The 18,024-nt window shown below is 43.1% G+C and overlaps 2 protein-coding genes across 2 annotated transcripts; both read left to right on the top strand.

Moving 5' to 3' along the window:
• The first annotated feature begins 943 nt into the window (after nt 1–943).
• On the top strand, nt 944–3,459 carry nsun5 (NOP2/Sun RNA methyltransferase 5). Its single transcript, XM_080496264.1, has 4 exons — nt 944–2,061; nt 2,447–2,654; nt 2,876–3,040; nt 3,202–3,459. Exons 1-4 carry the CDS (start codon nt 1,137–1,139, stop codon nt 3,407–3,409), a joined length of 1,506 nt encoding a protein of 501 aa, XP_080352390.1. The 5' UTR covers nt 944–1,136; the 3' UTR covers nt 3,410–3,459.
• Nucleotides 3,460–5,722: 2,263 nt separating this feature from the next.
• LOC308130832 (uncharacterized protein) lies at nt 5,723–11,571 on the top strand. Its single transcript, XM_080497325.1, has 8 exons — nt 5,723–5,828; nt 5,921–6,044; nt 7,251–7,351; nt 8,981–9,067; nt 9,427–9,574; nt 9,674–9,753; nt 9,839–9,932; nt 10,334–11,571. The coding sequence occupies exons 2-8, from the start codon at nt 5,933–5,935 to the stop codon at nt 10,741–10,743; spliced, it is 1,032 nt and encodes a 343-aa protein (XP_080353451.1). The 5' UTR covers nt 5,723–5,828; nt 5,921–5,932; the 3' UTR covers nt 10,744–11,571.
• The last annotated feature ends 6,453 nt before the right edge of the window (nt 11,572–18,024 follow it).

The raw sequence follows: 18,024 nt of genomic DNA on the forward strand, positions 1-18,024 counted from the left end.
TGATACATTTTTGTGTTTTCAAAAAGTTTGTTTTGCTAGTAGTAACACTTTTGTTTTGAAGGAAGTTACTGATTTTGTGTTGTAAACTGAGAGATTCTGAAACTCGTCTGCTGATTTTATTGCAGTAACATTGTTTCTCTTGTAAAAATAAATACAACGGTGAATCCTTTTGTGTCTCATGGAAATGTTCAGAATATAAGCTTGTTTGACACTGAAGAACTACTCATTCACACGAATGTATCCGTCAAATGTAATACGTGGACAGTAGTAATTTTAAAGAACGAGGTTGGTAAGAGGTTTTTAATTTCTTTACCAGATTGAAAGACATGGACATGTCTGAGGGCCTTTAAGTTAGATCAGTAAACAGCTGCCAATTCCTCCAAATTTTATGTAATTATTTTTTTGTTCCACCATGAAATAATGGAAATAGGAACACAAAGTACAATTTGATGAGACATTAGTGTCGTTTTATGGCTCAGTGGTATAGAAAAACTTGAGTGTTTCCATGTTCCCACTGCATATGTGGGATATCACTCCATACTCAGGGATTGGCTCCAGCAACCTTGAACACATGATAAAGCAGTATAGAAGATTGATGGTTGGAAGTTTTAATGTTTTTTCACGGTCCATAAGTAATGGTCAGCTTATAGAGATCTGTTCATTTATGATTTAGTCTGCTTGAGCCAAACTTCTCCATACAGGAGAGTCGAGAGTGTAAACCACTACACCACTGTGCAGCAGGCTTTAGCAATCTAGAGGCCCGGATGTAAAGATATTTGTGTTCAAATGTATGGTAAAAGTCAATTAAAGTCACGAAAAAAATAATTAATCAAAACCAGTTCTAGTTCTCGCATGTGATTGGCTGAACTAACCTGGCTACGTCAGATCAAAATACTGGCTACGTCATCGTGTACTTCCGGGTCACGTCTTTTCCACATGTTCGTGGACGAGCTGGTAACTTCAAACCCGTAAAAGTGAAGAGAAAAACCCGCTTCTCGTGTTCCGCTGAGCAGCGGAGGGCTGGCGGGGAGGCTTCAGTAGGAGGACGCATCGCTGGAGCCACTTTTCTGACCTGAACATATTAGTTATTAGCGGTTTCGTCTCCCGCGGCGCCTCGCTGGGTGGAGGCAGTCGCCATGGCTCTGTACGTGAAAGCCGCGGAGATCCTGGAGAAGGCGGAGAAGAAGCAAGGCGCCCTCAAAACTCTGGTGTACGACAGTAAGTTCCCCAACATCAAGCAGCTGTTCGCGCTGGTGTGCGAGACGCAGAAGTTCTCCTCCATCCTGCGCGAGATCATCGAGGCCACCCGGCTGCTGAAGCAGGCCAAGCTGAAGATGCCCCTGGCCAAGGTGCTGGTGTACGACCTGCTGATGGGCCAGGGCCTGAAGTGTGGCGGCGCCTGGAAGGCCCTGATGCTCAAGCACCGCTCCAGGCTGCAGGCGGAGCTGGCTCGCAGGAAGGTGAAGCAGGGGGTCAGCAGGAACCAGGACCTGCTCCCCGCCGGGGTGCAGCAGTCGGCCGGGGTCAAGCTGCCCCGCTACGTGCGTGTCAACACCCTGAAGACCACCGTGGAGGACGTGGTGGACTACATGAAGAGGGACGGCTTCACCTACCGGGGACCGGCCCTTAGGCTGGATGACCTGACCCTGAAGGACAAAGAGTTTGTGAAGGACCTGCACCTGCCGGAGCTGCTGGTCTTCTCGCCCAAAGCTCACTTCCATGACCACTTCCTGTACAAGGCGGGTCACATCATCCTGCAGGACAAGGCCAGCTGCCTGCCGGCCCACCTCCTCAGCCCTCCTCCGGGGAGCCACGTCCTGGACGCCTGCGCCGCCCCGGGGAACAAGACCAGTCACCTGGCGGCTGTCATGAAGAACAAGGGCCGGCTCTTCGCCTTGGACTTGGACACCAAGCGTCTGGCCACCATGTCCACCCTGCTGCTCCGAGCAGGGGTCACCTGCCAGCAGCTGGCCAACCAGGACTTCTTGAAGGTGGACCCCGACAGCCCCCAGTATAAAGATGTGGAGTACATCCTGCTGGATCCCTCCTGCAGTGGATCAGGTGAGGTATTTAATATGTCGGACTCACGAGACCTGTAAAATACGGAGTCACTACTTCCCTGAAGGTTGGATTGAATGTAAAATCCTCTTTAAATTTTTTTTTCTCATTAACTTCAGATTTCTTGCCTTTTCGTTTTAGGAACAATGTTGTAATTCCCACTTCAAACTGTATTTAACATACTTTCCAATGAATCTCTGCATTGGCAGTAAACGTTCAAATCTAGTTTCTGAAGCCTGGACTTTGCAACGAATCTGTATTTGGCAAGTTTTTATTGGTCAAAATGGTAAATATTACAGAGTGCAGTGAAGCTAATTCCACTCAGAAACTCGAGTACAAAGTTTAAACGGCCATCTAAAAACCTCAACGTCGCCACATTAATGTGCAGGTATGGTTTGCCTCCGAGACGACGCCGCTGCCGACAAGGAGAAGGAAGAGGCTCGTCTGGCCGCCCTGGCCTCCTTCCAGCAGCGATGTCTGAACCACGGGCTCAGGTTCCCGCGCCTGAAGCGCCTCGTCTACTCCACCTGCTCGGTCCACCGCCAGGAGAACGAGGAGGTGGTGACGGCGTGTCTGCAGCAGAACCCCGGCTTCAGGTAGCGACTGGTCTGAACTGAGCAGAAATTCTGCCAGTGGCGTTAAGAGGACGGTGGACAGTTCTGAATCTGGACATTGTTTGTGCTCATAGCTGCTAAAATGATTAATTAATTCAGACAGTGTGTGACACTTAACAAGTCGTATCACATTTGAAAATGCCCTTAAACACCTTAACTGTGTCAGAAGTGTTGTTTGAGACGGTTTGTCCCGTGGTCTCCAGGTTGGTTCCTCTGCTGCCTCAGTGGCCTGAACGAGGCCTGGAGCCGCTGGCACAGTGTTTGCGTGCCAGCACAGCGAAAACCCGCACACACGGCTTCTTCGTGGCTCTGCTGGAGAAATGCAGGGATGGGGTGGACACCAGGCGGGAGCCAGACGTTCACATCAGGTACTGAAATGTCATTTAAAACTACGTAATCACAACTTAAATTTTCTCCGCTGAAAGCGATTTCAGCCATCAATGGGCTATAGGAGGATTACGCCCTGGACAGGTCGGCAGTACGGCAGATCTATAATAGCTTCTTTATGATTACATCATTTTTGCCGTAGCTCCGTGGAAGTAAAGCCAACAGCAGTCAGTCCACCTGTCCTGGAGACGAGACCTGCAGCTTCAGAGGGAGAAGAATCTGAGGCCTCGGCGGCAGAGGACAGTCCCACACCTGCAGCAGCGGCAGGACAGACTGACTCTACACCCAGCAAGAAGAGGAAGAGGAAGAGAAAGAAGAAGAAGAAGAAAAAGCAGGCAACCGCTGAGTGAAACTTAAGGAGACTGAAGCAACTTGTCTAAATGAAATGTTTTAGTTGGAATGTAACTATTAAGTAAAGATCATTTTACTTCACATCTCTGAGCCTCAGTGTTTTTTTTTTGTTTTTCTGAGACATTCTTCTGTTCAGCTGGGAACATGTGATACTTACCAAGTAACATGAAGGGAGTCCGGAAGAAACGCACTTTAACTGTTCACACACGTCAAGTGAAGCTTCACAGGTACAACGTATGTTCATGCTACAGTTACGATCATGTGAAAAAATGAGGACACTGCAAAAGTCTGGCCGTCCAAGCGAGTTCACCCAGAATACAAAATGCTTAGGGAATCTCCAAAACCCTCAAGAGTCCTCATGGGCCACAGGGGGAAACTAGCTATTGGTGTGTAGAGTGTGCTAACTTTTTCTTTAGTTAAAATTCACCTTGTTTGTTTAATGAGTAAAACAAAGTACATTTTGGTTGTTTACCTGCAACTAAACCTTTCTTTTGTCGAGATGAATAAAAGCAAGATTAGACATCAACATGTGAAATTCTCTTGATAAAGAACTGAACATTCAATCGGGTGTTCTAATATTTTCACACGAAAGCTTATTTCAGCAAAGAGATGAGAGGAAGTGATGTAGTTTGTCTTTGAGAAAAGAATAAGACAAAAGCAACTTAAGAAACTGCTGCCATTGTGACGACACTGCGCATGCTCAAGACGCACTTGGCCTGTTGCTTTCACTCTTTCTATTTGAATTATTTAAACTTTTTTTTTAATCACTTTTTGTTTTTTCTGCTATTTGTGTGGGTTTAGCTCATTTCCACTCTATTCAACGTGCCTTTTTGAATGGACTGTGTAATTGGATGCTGATTTAAGCCGTCCATATATTTATGTTTGTATTTAATTTTTATTTTGTGTTATTGATATTTTAACTTCTATTTAGTCTTTGGAATCGACGGTTTAACGAATTTCCCCTGGGCTTAATAATAGTTTTTCTTTTCTATTCTAATATTGGCTGAATCACTTCCTTTTTATAGGCACCTTTCATGAAAGTGCAACTTAAAGTTCTTCACAAATGGTTGACTGACACACGTATATATACATATGTTAAAAAAAAAAACCACTCTTTCTGACAATGCAAAACAAAACAAAAATCCCACTGCGAAGAAAGTAAAATACTTAATTTGCAGCATAGAGACTTTGGGTCCTCTCAGCTCAGTCGTGTGCCATGACGTTAGTGGTCCAGCAGGGGGCAGCAGACGGATGGATATCGACCTTCTCACTTCCTGTTTCGTGTCGCTCTGCTATTGGTTTGTGATGAGAAACCCGACTCCTCGAACGGACTCACGGGTTTTTGAGTCGTTCATCCAAGTGAATCGGTCATTTGAGTCATTTGATTCAGTTGCGCATGCGCACTATTTCCACCCGCTCCAGGACCTGGAGGCTCAGCTGAACTGCGACATGAACCAGGGGGAGAATCATGTATTCATAGTAAAATGATGAAACACTTCTGAGGAAAATAAACAATAGCACACATTAGTTTTTAGTGATCCTGGTCTCCTTATTCTAGATTATGTGTGTTGTTTTTGAGGTTTAGTTGAATCAGAAAATAAATTAGATAAATGATTAAACTGAATAAATACCTGGCATCCAGAATGGCAGATATGCAGTATATATTAATGTATACATATGTTTTTATAGTTTTTTTTCTTCCAACATTCTGATTTTCTTTTTTTACTAGTATCTAATAAATAATCTAATAATAAATAATGTTATGTTCATAGGGCAGAACTAATTATAGGGGACAATATTAAATGTAACACAATACACGCTACAGTGGTATTTTAACATTGTTTATTGTGTATTTATCCATGTATTATTCATGTATTTATCTCTACAAGCTTTGTGAAACAAACAATGTATTATTTTTTTCTCCGCCGTCACTCGGAGATTTTCAGGTGAGGGAGGGACCGCTCACCGCTCATGAGGTGAACGACACAGCGGAAGTGCTACTGACCGATTCAGTGAACGACTCTTTCGAGTTTCGAGGGGAGTCGGTCATGTGAGCTGAACGATTGAAGGGAGGTGAGTCGGTCATTCGTGCTGAACTACACCGACAAGCTGGCTCGAGTGTGCTGAAAGCCTCATGTGAATGTCAGGAGCCGGAAGCTGCTGTGCTTAGCGGCCCAGCTACAAGGAGGCTGTAGCAAAAATGACTCAGTGAACGAGTTAATGAACGTGAAAACTCGTGAGTCATCGTCCAGTAAAGTGACTCACGGGTTTTGAACGATTCGTTCAAATTTGATCATCACTACTATTGGTTGAAACACGCGAGTTGTTTTGTAACTCTGACATAAAAACAACGTTTTGCAACGGAGAAGTAGTTTATTATCGTGTGTTTGTTTCCACGAGCGGTGACACAACAAGACAGTAAGTGACATTAATCGATCTCAGCTGATGTTGGCGATGCAAAAACAAGCAAGAAAAGACGAATGTATGAATTGATTCGTCCATGTGAACAGAGAAGGAGGACGATGCCTTCGGTACCCAGAGTGACTCTGTCCGGGGGTCTGGAGGTGTGCAGGGTCCTGAACGGGATGTGGCAGGTGTCCGGGGCGCATGGAGCCGTGGACAGAGCCGCAGCAGGTCATTGTTACCACCAGACCTTATTGATACTGCTGAAACCTGTAATGACTGACTGTTTACTTCTATGACTACACCCAAAGTACTCATGCGACACCTGATCCTCATTAATAGCTGCTATTTTTTAGTTATGTCTTATTACAGCCCCGATACACTTTCTTTAAAAATATCCTAGTTATTTTATTGTTTATTGTAATTACTGGTGCAGTGGTTTGCACTCCTGCGTCCAGGCCCGCCCCTCCCTACACGCAGAACACGCGCTGTGCGTAGGGCCCCGCGATCCATGGGGGGCCCCATTTTGCGCAAGTGAATTGAATTTCCATCAGGATCAATAGAGTATCATCATTCTCTGCAAATGCGCAAAGGAGGCAGGAGAGAGAGAGAGGGAAAAAAAGAGACGCAATGATTGAAAGCGCGAAGGGTTATCAGCGGTCAGATGGGCCGGCAGGCAGTTGTTTACAGGTAGAAAGTGTAGAGAGAGAGAGAGAGAGAGAGAGAGAGAGAGAGAGAGAGAGAGAGAGAGAGAGAGAGAGAGAGAGAGAGAGAGAGAGAGCTTCCAAAGGTCAATACCATTCAGGAGGTAGCAAAAGAAAGAAAAAGTCCAAACAAGAAGAGGCTCGTGCTTCACTTGAAGGTGGGGATGTTGTTGAAATAAAAAAGAAAAAACTTTGTGGCATAAACTGTTTATGCCACAAAGTTTTTTCAGACGTGTGCATCTGTAAAGTTATTGTTCCACTGTTGATAGAGGCTGTTCATTTGATTCGTTAGTAATTGTAATTTATTATTATTATTATTATTATTATTATTATTATTATTATTATTATTATTATTATTATTATTATTATTATTATTATTATTATTATGTTATTGGAAGGGGGGGTCCCAAAATAAAATCCTGCTTAGGGCCCCCACTTGGCCAGGGGCGGCCCTGCCTGCGTCATAGTTCAAATAAGAGCAGAATTAAGTTTGTATGTTCTCCCTATGCATGTGTGGATGTCCTCCCATTGTTAAATTAAAAAACAAAACAAAAACATGCTTGTCAATTGGTAACCTTAAACTGTCCATAGTGTGTGTAAGTGTGTTTGGCCTGTGATGGACTGGAGATGTGTATCCTGCCCTCACCCTCAGGAAGATGTAATCGGCTCCAGCACTCTGTGATCTGAACTTTCTCTGTCAACTCAAAGTCCCCACTGCTTTTTCTGTTTCCAGTTGAGGCCATGCAGGCCTACGTTGATGCTGGACTGACCACATTCGACATGGCAGACATTTATGGGCCTGCAGAGGAAATATTTGGACTGTTTAACAGCCAGGTGTTCACACACACACACACACACACACACACACACACACACACACACACACACACACACACACACACACACACACACACACACACACACACACACACACACACACACACACGCACACACACAAATAGTCAGTGTTAGGGCTGTTTATGTAGAATATATTGCTCTTAAGTAAAAGAAAAAAATATTCCTGCCGTGCTTTTCAAGCTTAACATTGACACATTGACATTAGAGGCTGCAGGGTTGTCAAGTGATCCATGACTGTGGTGCTGAACTGAAGCAGGAAAAAAGAGGTTTCTGATTTACTAAAAGAATCTCAAAGTCGAGATGTTACATTCTGTAAATGAGATGAAATATGTGGAGATATTTCTGATGGTAATGATGTTAAAGTCTTGACCTTGACTTTCGTTGGACCCGCGGTAGAATAACAGTGGAGACATCTTAACATATAAATTACTCAAAACCACAATATGTATTTCAATGGTTTGCAGTGACTTATCACAGCCCAGTAAACTCCAACAACTTAATTACTTGAAGGCTGATTTAGTTTTTTGTTAACTCGTGTAGTAACGCTGTGTATGATAAATCATACCAATGTTGTACATTGGATGGCAGTGTTGAGTCATTTCACTGCCAGTCTGTCCTTTAGCTTTCATTGTTTTTGTTTCTTTTTTGATTCTTCTTGGTTGTAGCAGCTGTCTGGGTGAAGGGTGTGCAGCTCTTTAAGGCGTCACAGCTCCAAGCTGAACCCCCAGACCAGTGTTTGATAATAGTTTGATCACTTGAAAACTTTTTTTTCTCCTCTCAGTTATGTGGGTTGCCGACCCACTGATATAAATGTTGTATGCCTACTTAAGACGAGTATGCCACTGTCATGTAACGAAGCTTCCCCTGTTATTGAATATTCCTGAGGTTGCTTCTTTGATTGACTCAGTACACCACCTTGTGGTGAAAATTAGTATTACAAGACTAAAAAGGCCAATCTAGAATTGGTCTCCGAGATGACATCATGACTGATTTGCATTGAGCTGAAATATTACATATTTACAGGACATATTTACTTGGAGTAGTGTTTTTATTAAAAAGCTGGCTATATTAAGAACATTTCATATGATCGATTACAGTTTAATATAAGTTACAGTGATGGGAATACACACTGTGTAGTCCTGCTTTCGTAATCCTTCCCAGGTATTGATTTTTACACTGTCGGATCTTCACGGTGCTGCAGAAACTCAGAACTTGCATTAAGAAACACTCTTCCGATTCCCAGATGGGCAGCCATCATTTTTCTGTGGCTTGATGTGTCATGACAGTCTAATGGTGTCGACTGCTGTCGGCCGCTCACCTGGAATAATGTGCACCGAGTGACAGCGAGGTCGCAGTCCTCCCACACACCCAGCCTGCTGGTCTTTGTTTCATCTCATATGATTACACGAGGCTTTTATGCATTTTTGCGACTGATATAAACTCAGCAACATGTATATCTGAAGTTCACCATCATCAGTGTGTAATCTGAAAAAAAATAAATTGTCGTGGTAATATGAGAGTGTATTTGATTTGCAGTCGTGATAGAAACATTACACGGTTCAATCAAGGACTTATGTTTTATTTTGATTTCGGCCTTTTGTGTAGCTGAAGTCTAAATCCTTGGAGACGTCTGTCCCGGCTCTGCAGAGTCTGACTAAATATGTCCCTCAACCTGGACCGATGGAGCGCAAGGTGAGCCCCGCCGCTCAGCACAGTGACGAGATTCATCCACTAGGGAGCAGCACGTGTCTTGATAGATGTCCCACATATCTCAATCTTCTACATTTCATCCTCGACATTATTCCAAGGCTCACTTCAGAAGTCACTTGATTTTGTGTGGCTTATCTAATTTAAACTTGTGCTGTAAACACAGGAGTAAATACCCCTACAGTGGATGCAACTAAATCTTTCAGCTCTTTCAAATGTGAATCTTGCCTCCAGCCAATAAAAAAAAACAAAAAAAAAATGACCCAAACATTGTTTGGGTCATGGAGAATCTGCTGAAACAGAGGTGTTGGTTTGGAGGGCTCACACACTCTGTGTGTTTGTAGGTGGTGGAGAGAGCTCTGCAGCGCTCCATGGCTCGTATGCAAGTGGAGTCTCTGGACTGCGTTCAGTTTCACTGGTGGGACTACAGAGATAAGAGATACCTGGATGCACTGGGGCACCTGTCAGACCTGCAGCAGGAAGGAGTCATACGTACGAACACACACACGTGCACACACACACACAGACCCTCAGACTGACAAACTTCCAGCCACACATCGTGTTTCATTTCCTTTCTGTCCGTGTCCTCAGGTGAGCTCTCCCTCACTAACTTTGACACACAGAAACTAGAAGAGATCACCGGTAAAGGCATCCGCATCTCCAGTAACCAGGTCACCCATCACCTCTTCATCCGCCCGGCGTCACGGTCTCTCTGGTCTCAGTGTAACTGTTTTTTTGCCGTTCGTGTCTCTGCAGGTTCAGTACTCTGTGGTCGACCGGCGACCTGCAGCCAGGATGGAGCAGTTCTGTTTGGCCAACAACATTCAGCTTCTCACTTATGGCACACTGGGTGAGATACAGCTCGTTTCCCTGCTCTCACAGCGGCTTTCAGGTGACACTTTATCACGAAACATCAGGGACGTCCTGAGCATGTTGTGGCGTTCAGATATAAAATGGTGGGTTTCTAAGATGGAGTCAGACGACAACGACGACACACCCCCTCTGCTCCCTTTCTCCCCCGCTCGTACACATTTTCTCCATTTTATATGAAGCGTTCCCTTCTTCTGTCCCCTCCCAACCTTCACGTTCTCTGTCTCCGCCCACTTTTTTTTCAACCCCCTCCTTGTCTCGCTTCCCATCATCTCTCGCTCCATCTCTCCACCTCAACTTCCTCCATCCCTCCCTCCTGATACTTTTAACTCCTTCCCCTGCCCCCCTCGTCTCTCCCGTGTCTCCTGTCCCCTCCCTCAGCTGGCGGCCTGCTCTCTGAGCGTTATCTGGGGAAGGCGGAGCCTCGGTCCAGGGAGGAGCTCGACACCGCCTCACTCTCCAAATACAAGAACGTGATCAACACTTGGGGTGGCTGGAGTCTCTTCCAAGATCTCCTCATCACCTTGGAGACCGTTGCCAAGAGACACGACTGCTCAGTGGCCAGCGTGGCGACGCGCTACGTGCTGGACCAGCCCGCAGTGGGCGGAGTCATCGTGGGCTGCCGGCTGGGCGTCGCAGGGGCGGGGCAGTACATCAGTGACAGTCTGCGGAGCTGCAGCCCGGAGCTGACGCTGACGGCGGATGATCTCGCCGCTATCGAAGCCGTGACGTCCCGCTCCCGGGACCTCATGTCGTTGATCGGAGACTGTGGGGACGAGTACAGAAGCTAGAGACGAAAGAGGCGGAGCAACTGACAGGGTCGGTCCCATCAGCGAGGAGGCAGAGAAACGAGAGCGAAGTGATTCGATTTGTTGTCAATTTGACATGCTTCAAAAACAAAGAAACATTTTAATGTTCCGTCTTCAGCAGAATGCAGTTTTTAAAAGAGGAGAAAACAGATATATGCATAAGATTATCAATTGACCAGTCAGACAAAGTTTTGAACAGATTGAACCATTTTTTTCCAACAGAATCTCCACTGAAGTGTTTAAAGAAGCTTCTTCATCCAATCTTATTCACACTGAGAAGAACAAATAGGGTTTACATGGAGCTTTCTTGCATAGTTATTTTAGTTTTGCTTTAATTCATGTTCTAATCAAGAGTTTACAAAGACAAAATGATAGACTTGCTTTCTGCTGAGACGTCACGTGTGTATCAGATCACTGTGTGGCTCAAGTTATCATGTTGAAATCAGTTTGCATATAATAGAACAGCAGCTTTGATATATTTCGTCTGTTGTGTTGTGCTGGGAAATGTGTCCTTTAAAGTGAAGGGGAAAGAGGGAAGAGGTTAAGAAATAAACGATCTGAAAATATATTTTAAATGGAAAATGAAACAAGAACACATTATGGAGCTTGTTGGTGTGTTATGTTCAAGTCTGAATGAAAGACAGATGCTTTGAACTGCCTGCAGAACTACATAATTAAACTTTTAAATTTAGAATTGGTAGAGAGCAGAGAAACAATCACATCAGGTCTATTTAAAGACCAAAACTGATTGGGAACAATTCGCCATGCATGTTGACTGCAGTTGACCAAATAAAAGATTGTAAGATTTAATTAATGTTGCAAGATTTGATTTTTATTTTTATTTAATTGAATGTGATACAATGACTAAATAAAAAGTATGAACTAAATGAATGTGAGGTTTTATCAGACATTTCTGAATGTTAAATGTAAACATATTTTTTTCCTGTGTGCTCTTTTTTTTTTCTCTCTCTGTGTCATTTGATAAAATGAGCAGCATTGATATGAAACACTGAGGTTGACTCTCAGCACAGGACTCACTGAGAAAAGTCAAACTCCCTCAGACATAAAAACATTGAATTCTTTCACTGAACTCTGGTGGTATTTAGTTACGTACAAAATCCAGAATGACTGCTGTTTTTAATGAGCCTCAGAGTAAATGAATCAGGCCAACTGGATGAGGTTATGATTTTTCACTCCTACAATAGAGTAAACAGAAAATCTCACTCATGTTAAGAATTAGAACTACAATAAGTACAGGACTGAACTGAGCTTCAAACCCTTGAACAAATATGAATCAGATCAATGTAAATGAATGTGACTATTGTGACTCTTTATCTTTATATTATTTAATACTATTAAAATGAAGCTTTTCCCAATAAAATGAGGTGTTGTTCCTGTAACATTTAATTTGGGAGTCCCACTATATAAGGAGTTTAAGAAGATACCAAGTGTCTTATCAGTGAATTCATCACATAGCCTAAGATATCATGTGACATTGTACAATACAGCCATATTCCTTTGTGTCTGACAAACCGCCCATGAAGTAAACTGGGACCATGTGTGTGTGTGTGTGTGTGTGTGGCTGTGGGGGAGAATCAGCCAAGTGGAAGGAAATGTGGTTCCCTGTAGCACTGTCTGGCCCTATAGGTAAGGAGAAAGATAGACATAAACATTTTAGATGGAAAACTCCCACCTTTGTGTGGATTTGAAATTTGACATTGAAACAAGGTGAGGGATGGTGACGAGACTGGAAACTGTGTTTTGTGTAGCTTTGGTGGTGAAATGCATAAATTCTGAGATCTTTGTTTGAGGCTATACGTTGTTAGTTCATTGTGTGTGTGTGTGTGTGTGTGTGTGTGTGTGTGTGTGTGTGTGTGTGTGTGTGTGTGTGTGTGTGTGTGTGTGTGTGTGTGTGTGTGTGTCTGTGTGTCTGTGTGTGTGTGCTTCAAGCATGTTTTAATGGAGCTTTATTTGCATTTACAGTATGTACATTGTGAAGCTGCTCATGCAGCAGAAATTACGTTTGACAGGGGCGTGTGTGAGCCGCTCCATGTGTTCTTGTGTGTGTGTGTGTGTCTGTGTGTGTGAGTGTGTGTGTGCGTGCTTTGCTAATGAATCCATACAACAGATTGACATACAGACAGATGCTTGGATGACAGGCGAACAAACACGTCTAGCACACACACACACACACACACACACACACACACACACACACACACACACACACACACACACACACACACACACACACACACACACACACACACACACACACACACACACACACACACACACACACACACACACACACACACACACACACACACAGAGTTAGAGTTACTGTACATGCATGTGGTCTATCTGTCGGTCTATTTCACTCTCCTCCCTCACATACACACAGCTGACACACTCCGGCAGCCTGGATGTCCAGACTGGCTCCTGCTGCGCTATAGGAGGGGAGGTCAGAGGTTGTCCTAAATATCACATCCAATCTTCTGGGGTCTTTGTCCCCAGCTGGAGTTCTGTGTACAGTTCAGAGCAGGACCGTGGAGGACAAAGTCAGGTGTGAGGATTTGACTGAATATAAGATAGAAGAAAGTTCAAATCTTCTACTTTTCATGAGAAGAATCCTCAGGTTTCTGTTATTTTACAATCCATGATTTGGCATAAACATCTGTAATTTCCAAATATATAATAAGAAAACACAATTAACCAAGATACTAACTCAGAAAAAGGAGGTCAATGTCTTGGATTAGAAACAGAGAATAAAAATGTATAGTTGACAGATGAATGTGTTCAGAAGGGATATATCATCATCTCTGGACCTTTTATGGATAAATTACACAAAAGTGATGAAATTCATGTTTGGCAGAAGAGTGTAACCTAACCCAACGTTCATGGTCATCACTGCTGCTCATCCCACAAATGCATGCTCATTGTTTGTTATTTAATTTAATCTTTTTACATATTTATGTCACAATCATTTAGGTTTAAATCTTTGCAACTGACACGTACCCCTCATAAAAAAACATCCTCACCTGCTTTCTTCACAGATCGGACCCTGACTAGAGATTTTGGATGATCCATCAGGCTCCAGTACAAAATCAATAGTTCAACAGACAGAACAGTTCCACTCTATATGTAGAAACTTACGAGTTCTGACTATCCGGACAAGTGCTATTCCTGTTTTACCAGAGAGTCCCAGTAGGAATAAACAATACAATCTTATAACGTAAAGAATATTAGAAACTGAATTACTGTAACTGAGTTCATTTCACTGAAGGTCATCTGCTTCTTTTATTTGTGCACATACACATTTATACAGCAGCCCGTGTGACTCTTTCAATGGCCTTTTCAATTATTGACACACATTAAATATACATGTAGCTTCGTGGCTGTGGACGTGTTTTCATCCTCCAGCCTTCAGCCAGTCACTGGGCACTTAGAACCACACACACGCACACGCACGCACGCGCACACGCGCACACACGCACACGCGCACACACGCACACACGCACACACGCACACACACACACACACACACACACACACACACACACACACACACACACACACACACACACACACACACACACACACACACACACTCTTAACATTATAAGAGGATATGGCTAAGCAGCCATGAGTCGCTCTGTAGACAGAGACGAAGACTACAGAAGTCTTCAGTGGCTGTTTCTTTAAAACAGAAACATTTCAGCTAAAAATACTGTTAATGTTTGCAATGATTCCTGTTTGTGTGTCTGTGTTTGATTTCTGTCTGAAAGCGGCAATTTTGCCTTTGTTGGATTTGTGTGTTTGGTAACCGTCTACGTCACACCTTTCTCAGTCTCCAAGCTCTTCACACCTTTCAACCCTTCACACACATGGAGCGACTTGCGGTTCGACATTTGCTCGGGCAAAGGCAGAGATTGAACTGCCAACCTTGGGATTGGAGGGACATTTTTCATTTTTATTCTATGCAGCAAATATGTTATTGTTTGCCATGATCACTTGTTTTAATTTAGCCTTTTAGTGGAAAATAGTTTGGAGTTTTCATTGCCTATGGATAGCAATGGCCTTAACAAATTACAGTTTTTGTCAATCACTTTGACACTAGTTTCAGAACCTTGATGTCATTTTTCACAACTCTAGATACAAAACTCACAACAGTCAGCACTTGTATCACAGACTTTCCAATGTTCAAAACATTGCATTGTTAATTCGTAACTTTAAAGAAAGCTTGCACTCACAGAATAATTGATTCAAAAAACTACTTTATTCAGAACTACCATAGAGACATTTCTTTAAATCACACACACACAACATACACGCAATGTCACAGTTTAGTCGTTTGTACAACCATTAAATATTGTAGTCCAAAATATGTGATACATGTTTCATCCTGTGCTTCACGTATTGTCATTGTACGTACAGTAAAATGACTAGTTGAGAGAACACCACAGACAGTGGAATCACAGTTTCAGTTGAACAAAGGTGAAATTTATTGATGAATACAAACTCAATGACAACGCAAATTGAATGAAAGTAACAATTACTGTAACAAAAAAAAAGTCCTGCAAAACAAACTGATGTGTTCCACACCTGGATACTGTACAGTAAGAAAAAAAAAGCCAAACAAAGGAACAATCACTCGTCATCCCCATCAACCCTGTCTTGTGGATTGGGACACAGTTTCTCATCAGCATCTGTAAGGATCTTTTCATTTGCCAAACATTTTGGAAAGAACCTACGTGCCTGGTGTCAGGCCTGAACCTGGGCTGTGGTATGTCATCACATTGTCCATGGCCTGAAGAAGGTCACTTGTTGATGCGGATGCCGATCATATACTTTGCACCTCCATGTGGAGAAAAACTCCTTAATGGGGTTACAGTATGAAAGGAGAGTATAGGGACAAGTACACAGTGAGGAACTGTGGATTGGCCTGAAACCATGCCTGCAGCAGAGGAGCATGGTGGAACTTGACGTAGTCCCAAACAATGACATCAATTACACCAACAGATCTGCAGACTAGAGTTACTGTAGCTCGTCAAGAAATGCAAGGATCTCTGCATTGTATGCACCAATCAGAGTTTTACACCCTATCACACCATCTTCTGACATCGCCACACACATACTGATGTTGCCCCCCCCTCGTCCAGGTGCTTGTACGGTGGCCCGCTGGCCAATTACTGTAAATCTCTCCATCTCCTCCTTGTCTTGGCAGGTTGAAGCCTGCCTCATCCACAAACACAAATTTGTGATCATTTTCATGTGCATCCAGGACGTCACGCTCTATGTACAAGAAGACATGTTGGAAAGAGGATTACTGTACAGTACTGATTATAGTACTATGATGTACAGTATTGATTACAGTACAATGATGGGAATTTTTCACAAACAAGCATCATGAAACTGAACATACCTGAACATACTCAATCCTCACGCTTCACTCTGTCTGCATTTCTTTCGAAAGGCACATGGTACAACTGTTTGAGGGATGCCTGGTGCCTTTTCGGAACACGTGCAAAGGTGTGCAAACTTATGTCTTCCACATTCCTGAAGAGATCTTCATGGTCCAGGATGTTCTGTCTGATTTCTCTCAGCCTAAAGTCATTTCTGGCCCGGACCATGTTGACCACAGCTGTTCCTGTTCCTGAGTGAGGAGTTTGCCTCCACTACTGGTTCCTGTTCCTCAGTGAGGAGTTTACCTCCACTATTGGGTCGAGTCTCAATTGTGTAGGAATCTGACAGGAAGAACCTGTCGTCATACTGTAGAACACATTTTACAGTAATAGTCACATTTCCTACTCTGTGCTGCACATTGGAATGCAGTGTACCATAACTTGACAATTACAGTAAGAGGAGCCTACAGTACTAAACTGTAAAGTTTACTGTAGTACAGTGTACAATAATTTGACAATGACAGTAAGAGTACTACAGTACTATACTGTAAAGTTTACTGTAGTACAGTGTACAATAATTTGACAATGACAGTAAGAGTACTACAGTACTATACTGTAAAGTTTACTGTAGTACAGCTGAACACTCAGCAGTTGTCATTGTGGAAAGTTCTCATGATTGAGGCCACGTTGATCTTCTAAGGTTTGGTTGTATCATTCTTGCTGCCTCAATCATTGTCATGCCATGATTGATGACATGATCAACAACCATTGCTATAATCTCATTGGAGACTCTTTGCCATTGCCGTCTTGGTCCTTGTCCTCGACATCGTCCCCCCCACATGTCTCAACGGGACCCATGGCCACCTCTCAAACTGGGTGCTTTTCCTCTGCCATTCCTTTGACCACGTCTTCCTCCTCTTCCTCTTCTTCCTCCTCTTTCTTCTCCTACTTGACCACTATGGTGCCCCCCTGCCTGCTCCATGTTGTATCACTACATATGTTGTTGTGGATGTCACTTCCTTACTGTCATACGACAAGGTCAGATCAATCATCAGTAACGAATTGGTGTCACAGGTCGTGTCAATCATTGTCATCATCCTGAAAATTTCATGATCTGAACATGCTCATCCTCCGTTTCCAAGACTATGCTTTAACATGCAACAGTTACTTGTCATTTTGAGTAGTTGTATCAATTGATAGTTAGAATATTGTAATGAAATGAATAGACAGTCAATAGAAATGTAATGTGTGAATGGCATTTTGAAATGATTATACTGTGATGTTAAGTGTGTCACTTTGAACCAGTGATTAAAGTTCAATGGACAAATTATCTTTGGTCTATGTGCATTGTATCCAAGTGAGTGAAAAAAAGTGTTAGAGTTTTGAAAAAAGTGCATTCTGATCATTGGTTGTGAGTTTTGTATCTAGAGTTGCGAAAAATGACATCAAGGTTCTGAAACTAGTCTCAAAGTGATTGACAAAAACTGTAATTCTGGTAAATATTTATTATACAGCCACCACACTTTGAAAACCTGTGCTAGGAGCAAGATTTAATGGTAAATGGATAATTGATTACACTTGTATGTGCTTTTTCCACTGCTTTAGCACCTCAAACTGCTTTATGTTGTTACATCCACTCATTCATACCCACTACTGGTTACAGCTGCCATGCAAAGCACTCAGAGCAATTTGGGTTCAGTGTCTTGCTCAAAGACACTTCAACATACCGATAGTGGGAGATCTCAGCAAGGGGATTTTCTTTTCTTCTATAGGATGTTTTTGTGCCCTGAAACATGCATTTGAGGTTGATTGGTGACGCTAAATTGCCTGTCGGTGTGCATGTGAGTGTGGTTGTCTG

This window comes from Blennius ocellaris, assembly GCF_963422515.1.
Source record: "Blennius ocellaris genome assembly, chromosome: 5".
Classification (NCBI taxonomy): Eukaryota; Metazoa; Chordata; class Actinopteri; order Blenniiformes; family Blenniidae; genus Blennius; species Blennius ocellaris.

Excerpts from the sequence above, each read along its gene's own strand:
- nsun5 (XM_080496264.1), top strand. The coding sequence starts at position 1,137 with ATGGCTCTGTACGTGAAAGCCGCGGAGATCCTGGAGAAGGCGGAGAAG. Across the intron at positions 2,062-2,446 it reads TCCCTCCTGCAGTGGATCAG|GTATGGTTTGCCTCCGAGAC; the intron begins GTGAGGTATTTA and ends ATTAATGTGCAG. Across the intron at positions 3,041-3,201 it reads GAGCCAGACGTTCACATCAG|CTCCGTGGAAGTAAAGCCAA; the intron begins GTACTGAAATGT and ends TTTTTGCCGTAG.
- LOC308130832 (XM_080497325.1), top strand. The coding sequence starts at position 5,933 with ATGCCTTCGGTACCCAGAGTGACTCTGTCCGGGGGTCTGGAGGTGTGC. Across the intron at positions 6,045-7,250 it reads CGTGGACAGAGCCGCAGCAG|TTGAGGCCATGCAGGCCTAC; the intron begins GTCATTGTTACC and ends TTCTGTTTCCAG. Across the intron at positions 9,754-9,838 it reads TCCGCATCTCCAGTAACCAG|GTTCAGTACTCTGTGGTCGA; the intron begins GTCACCCATCAC and ends GTGTCTCTGCAG.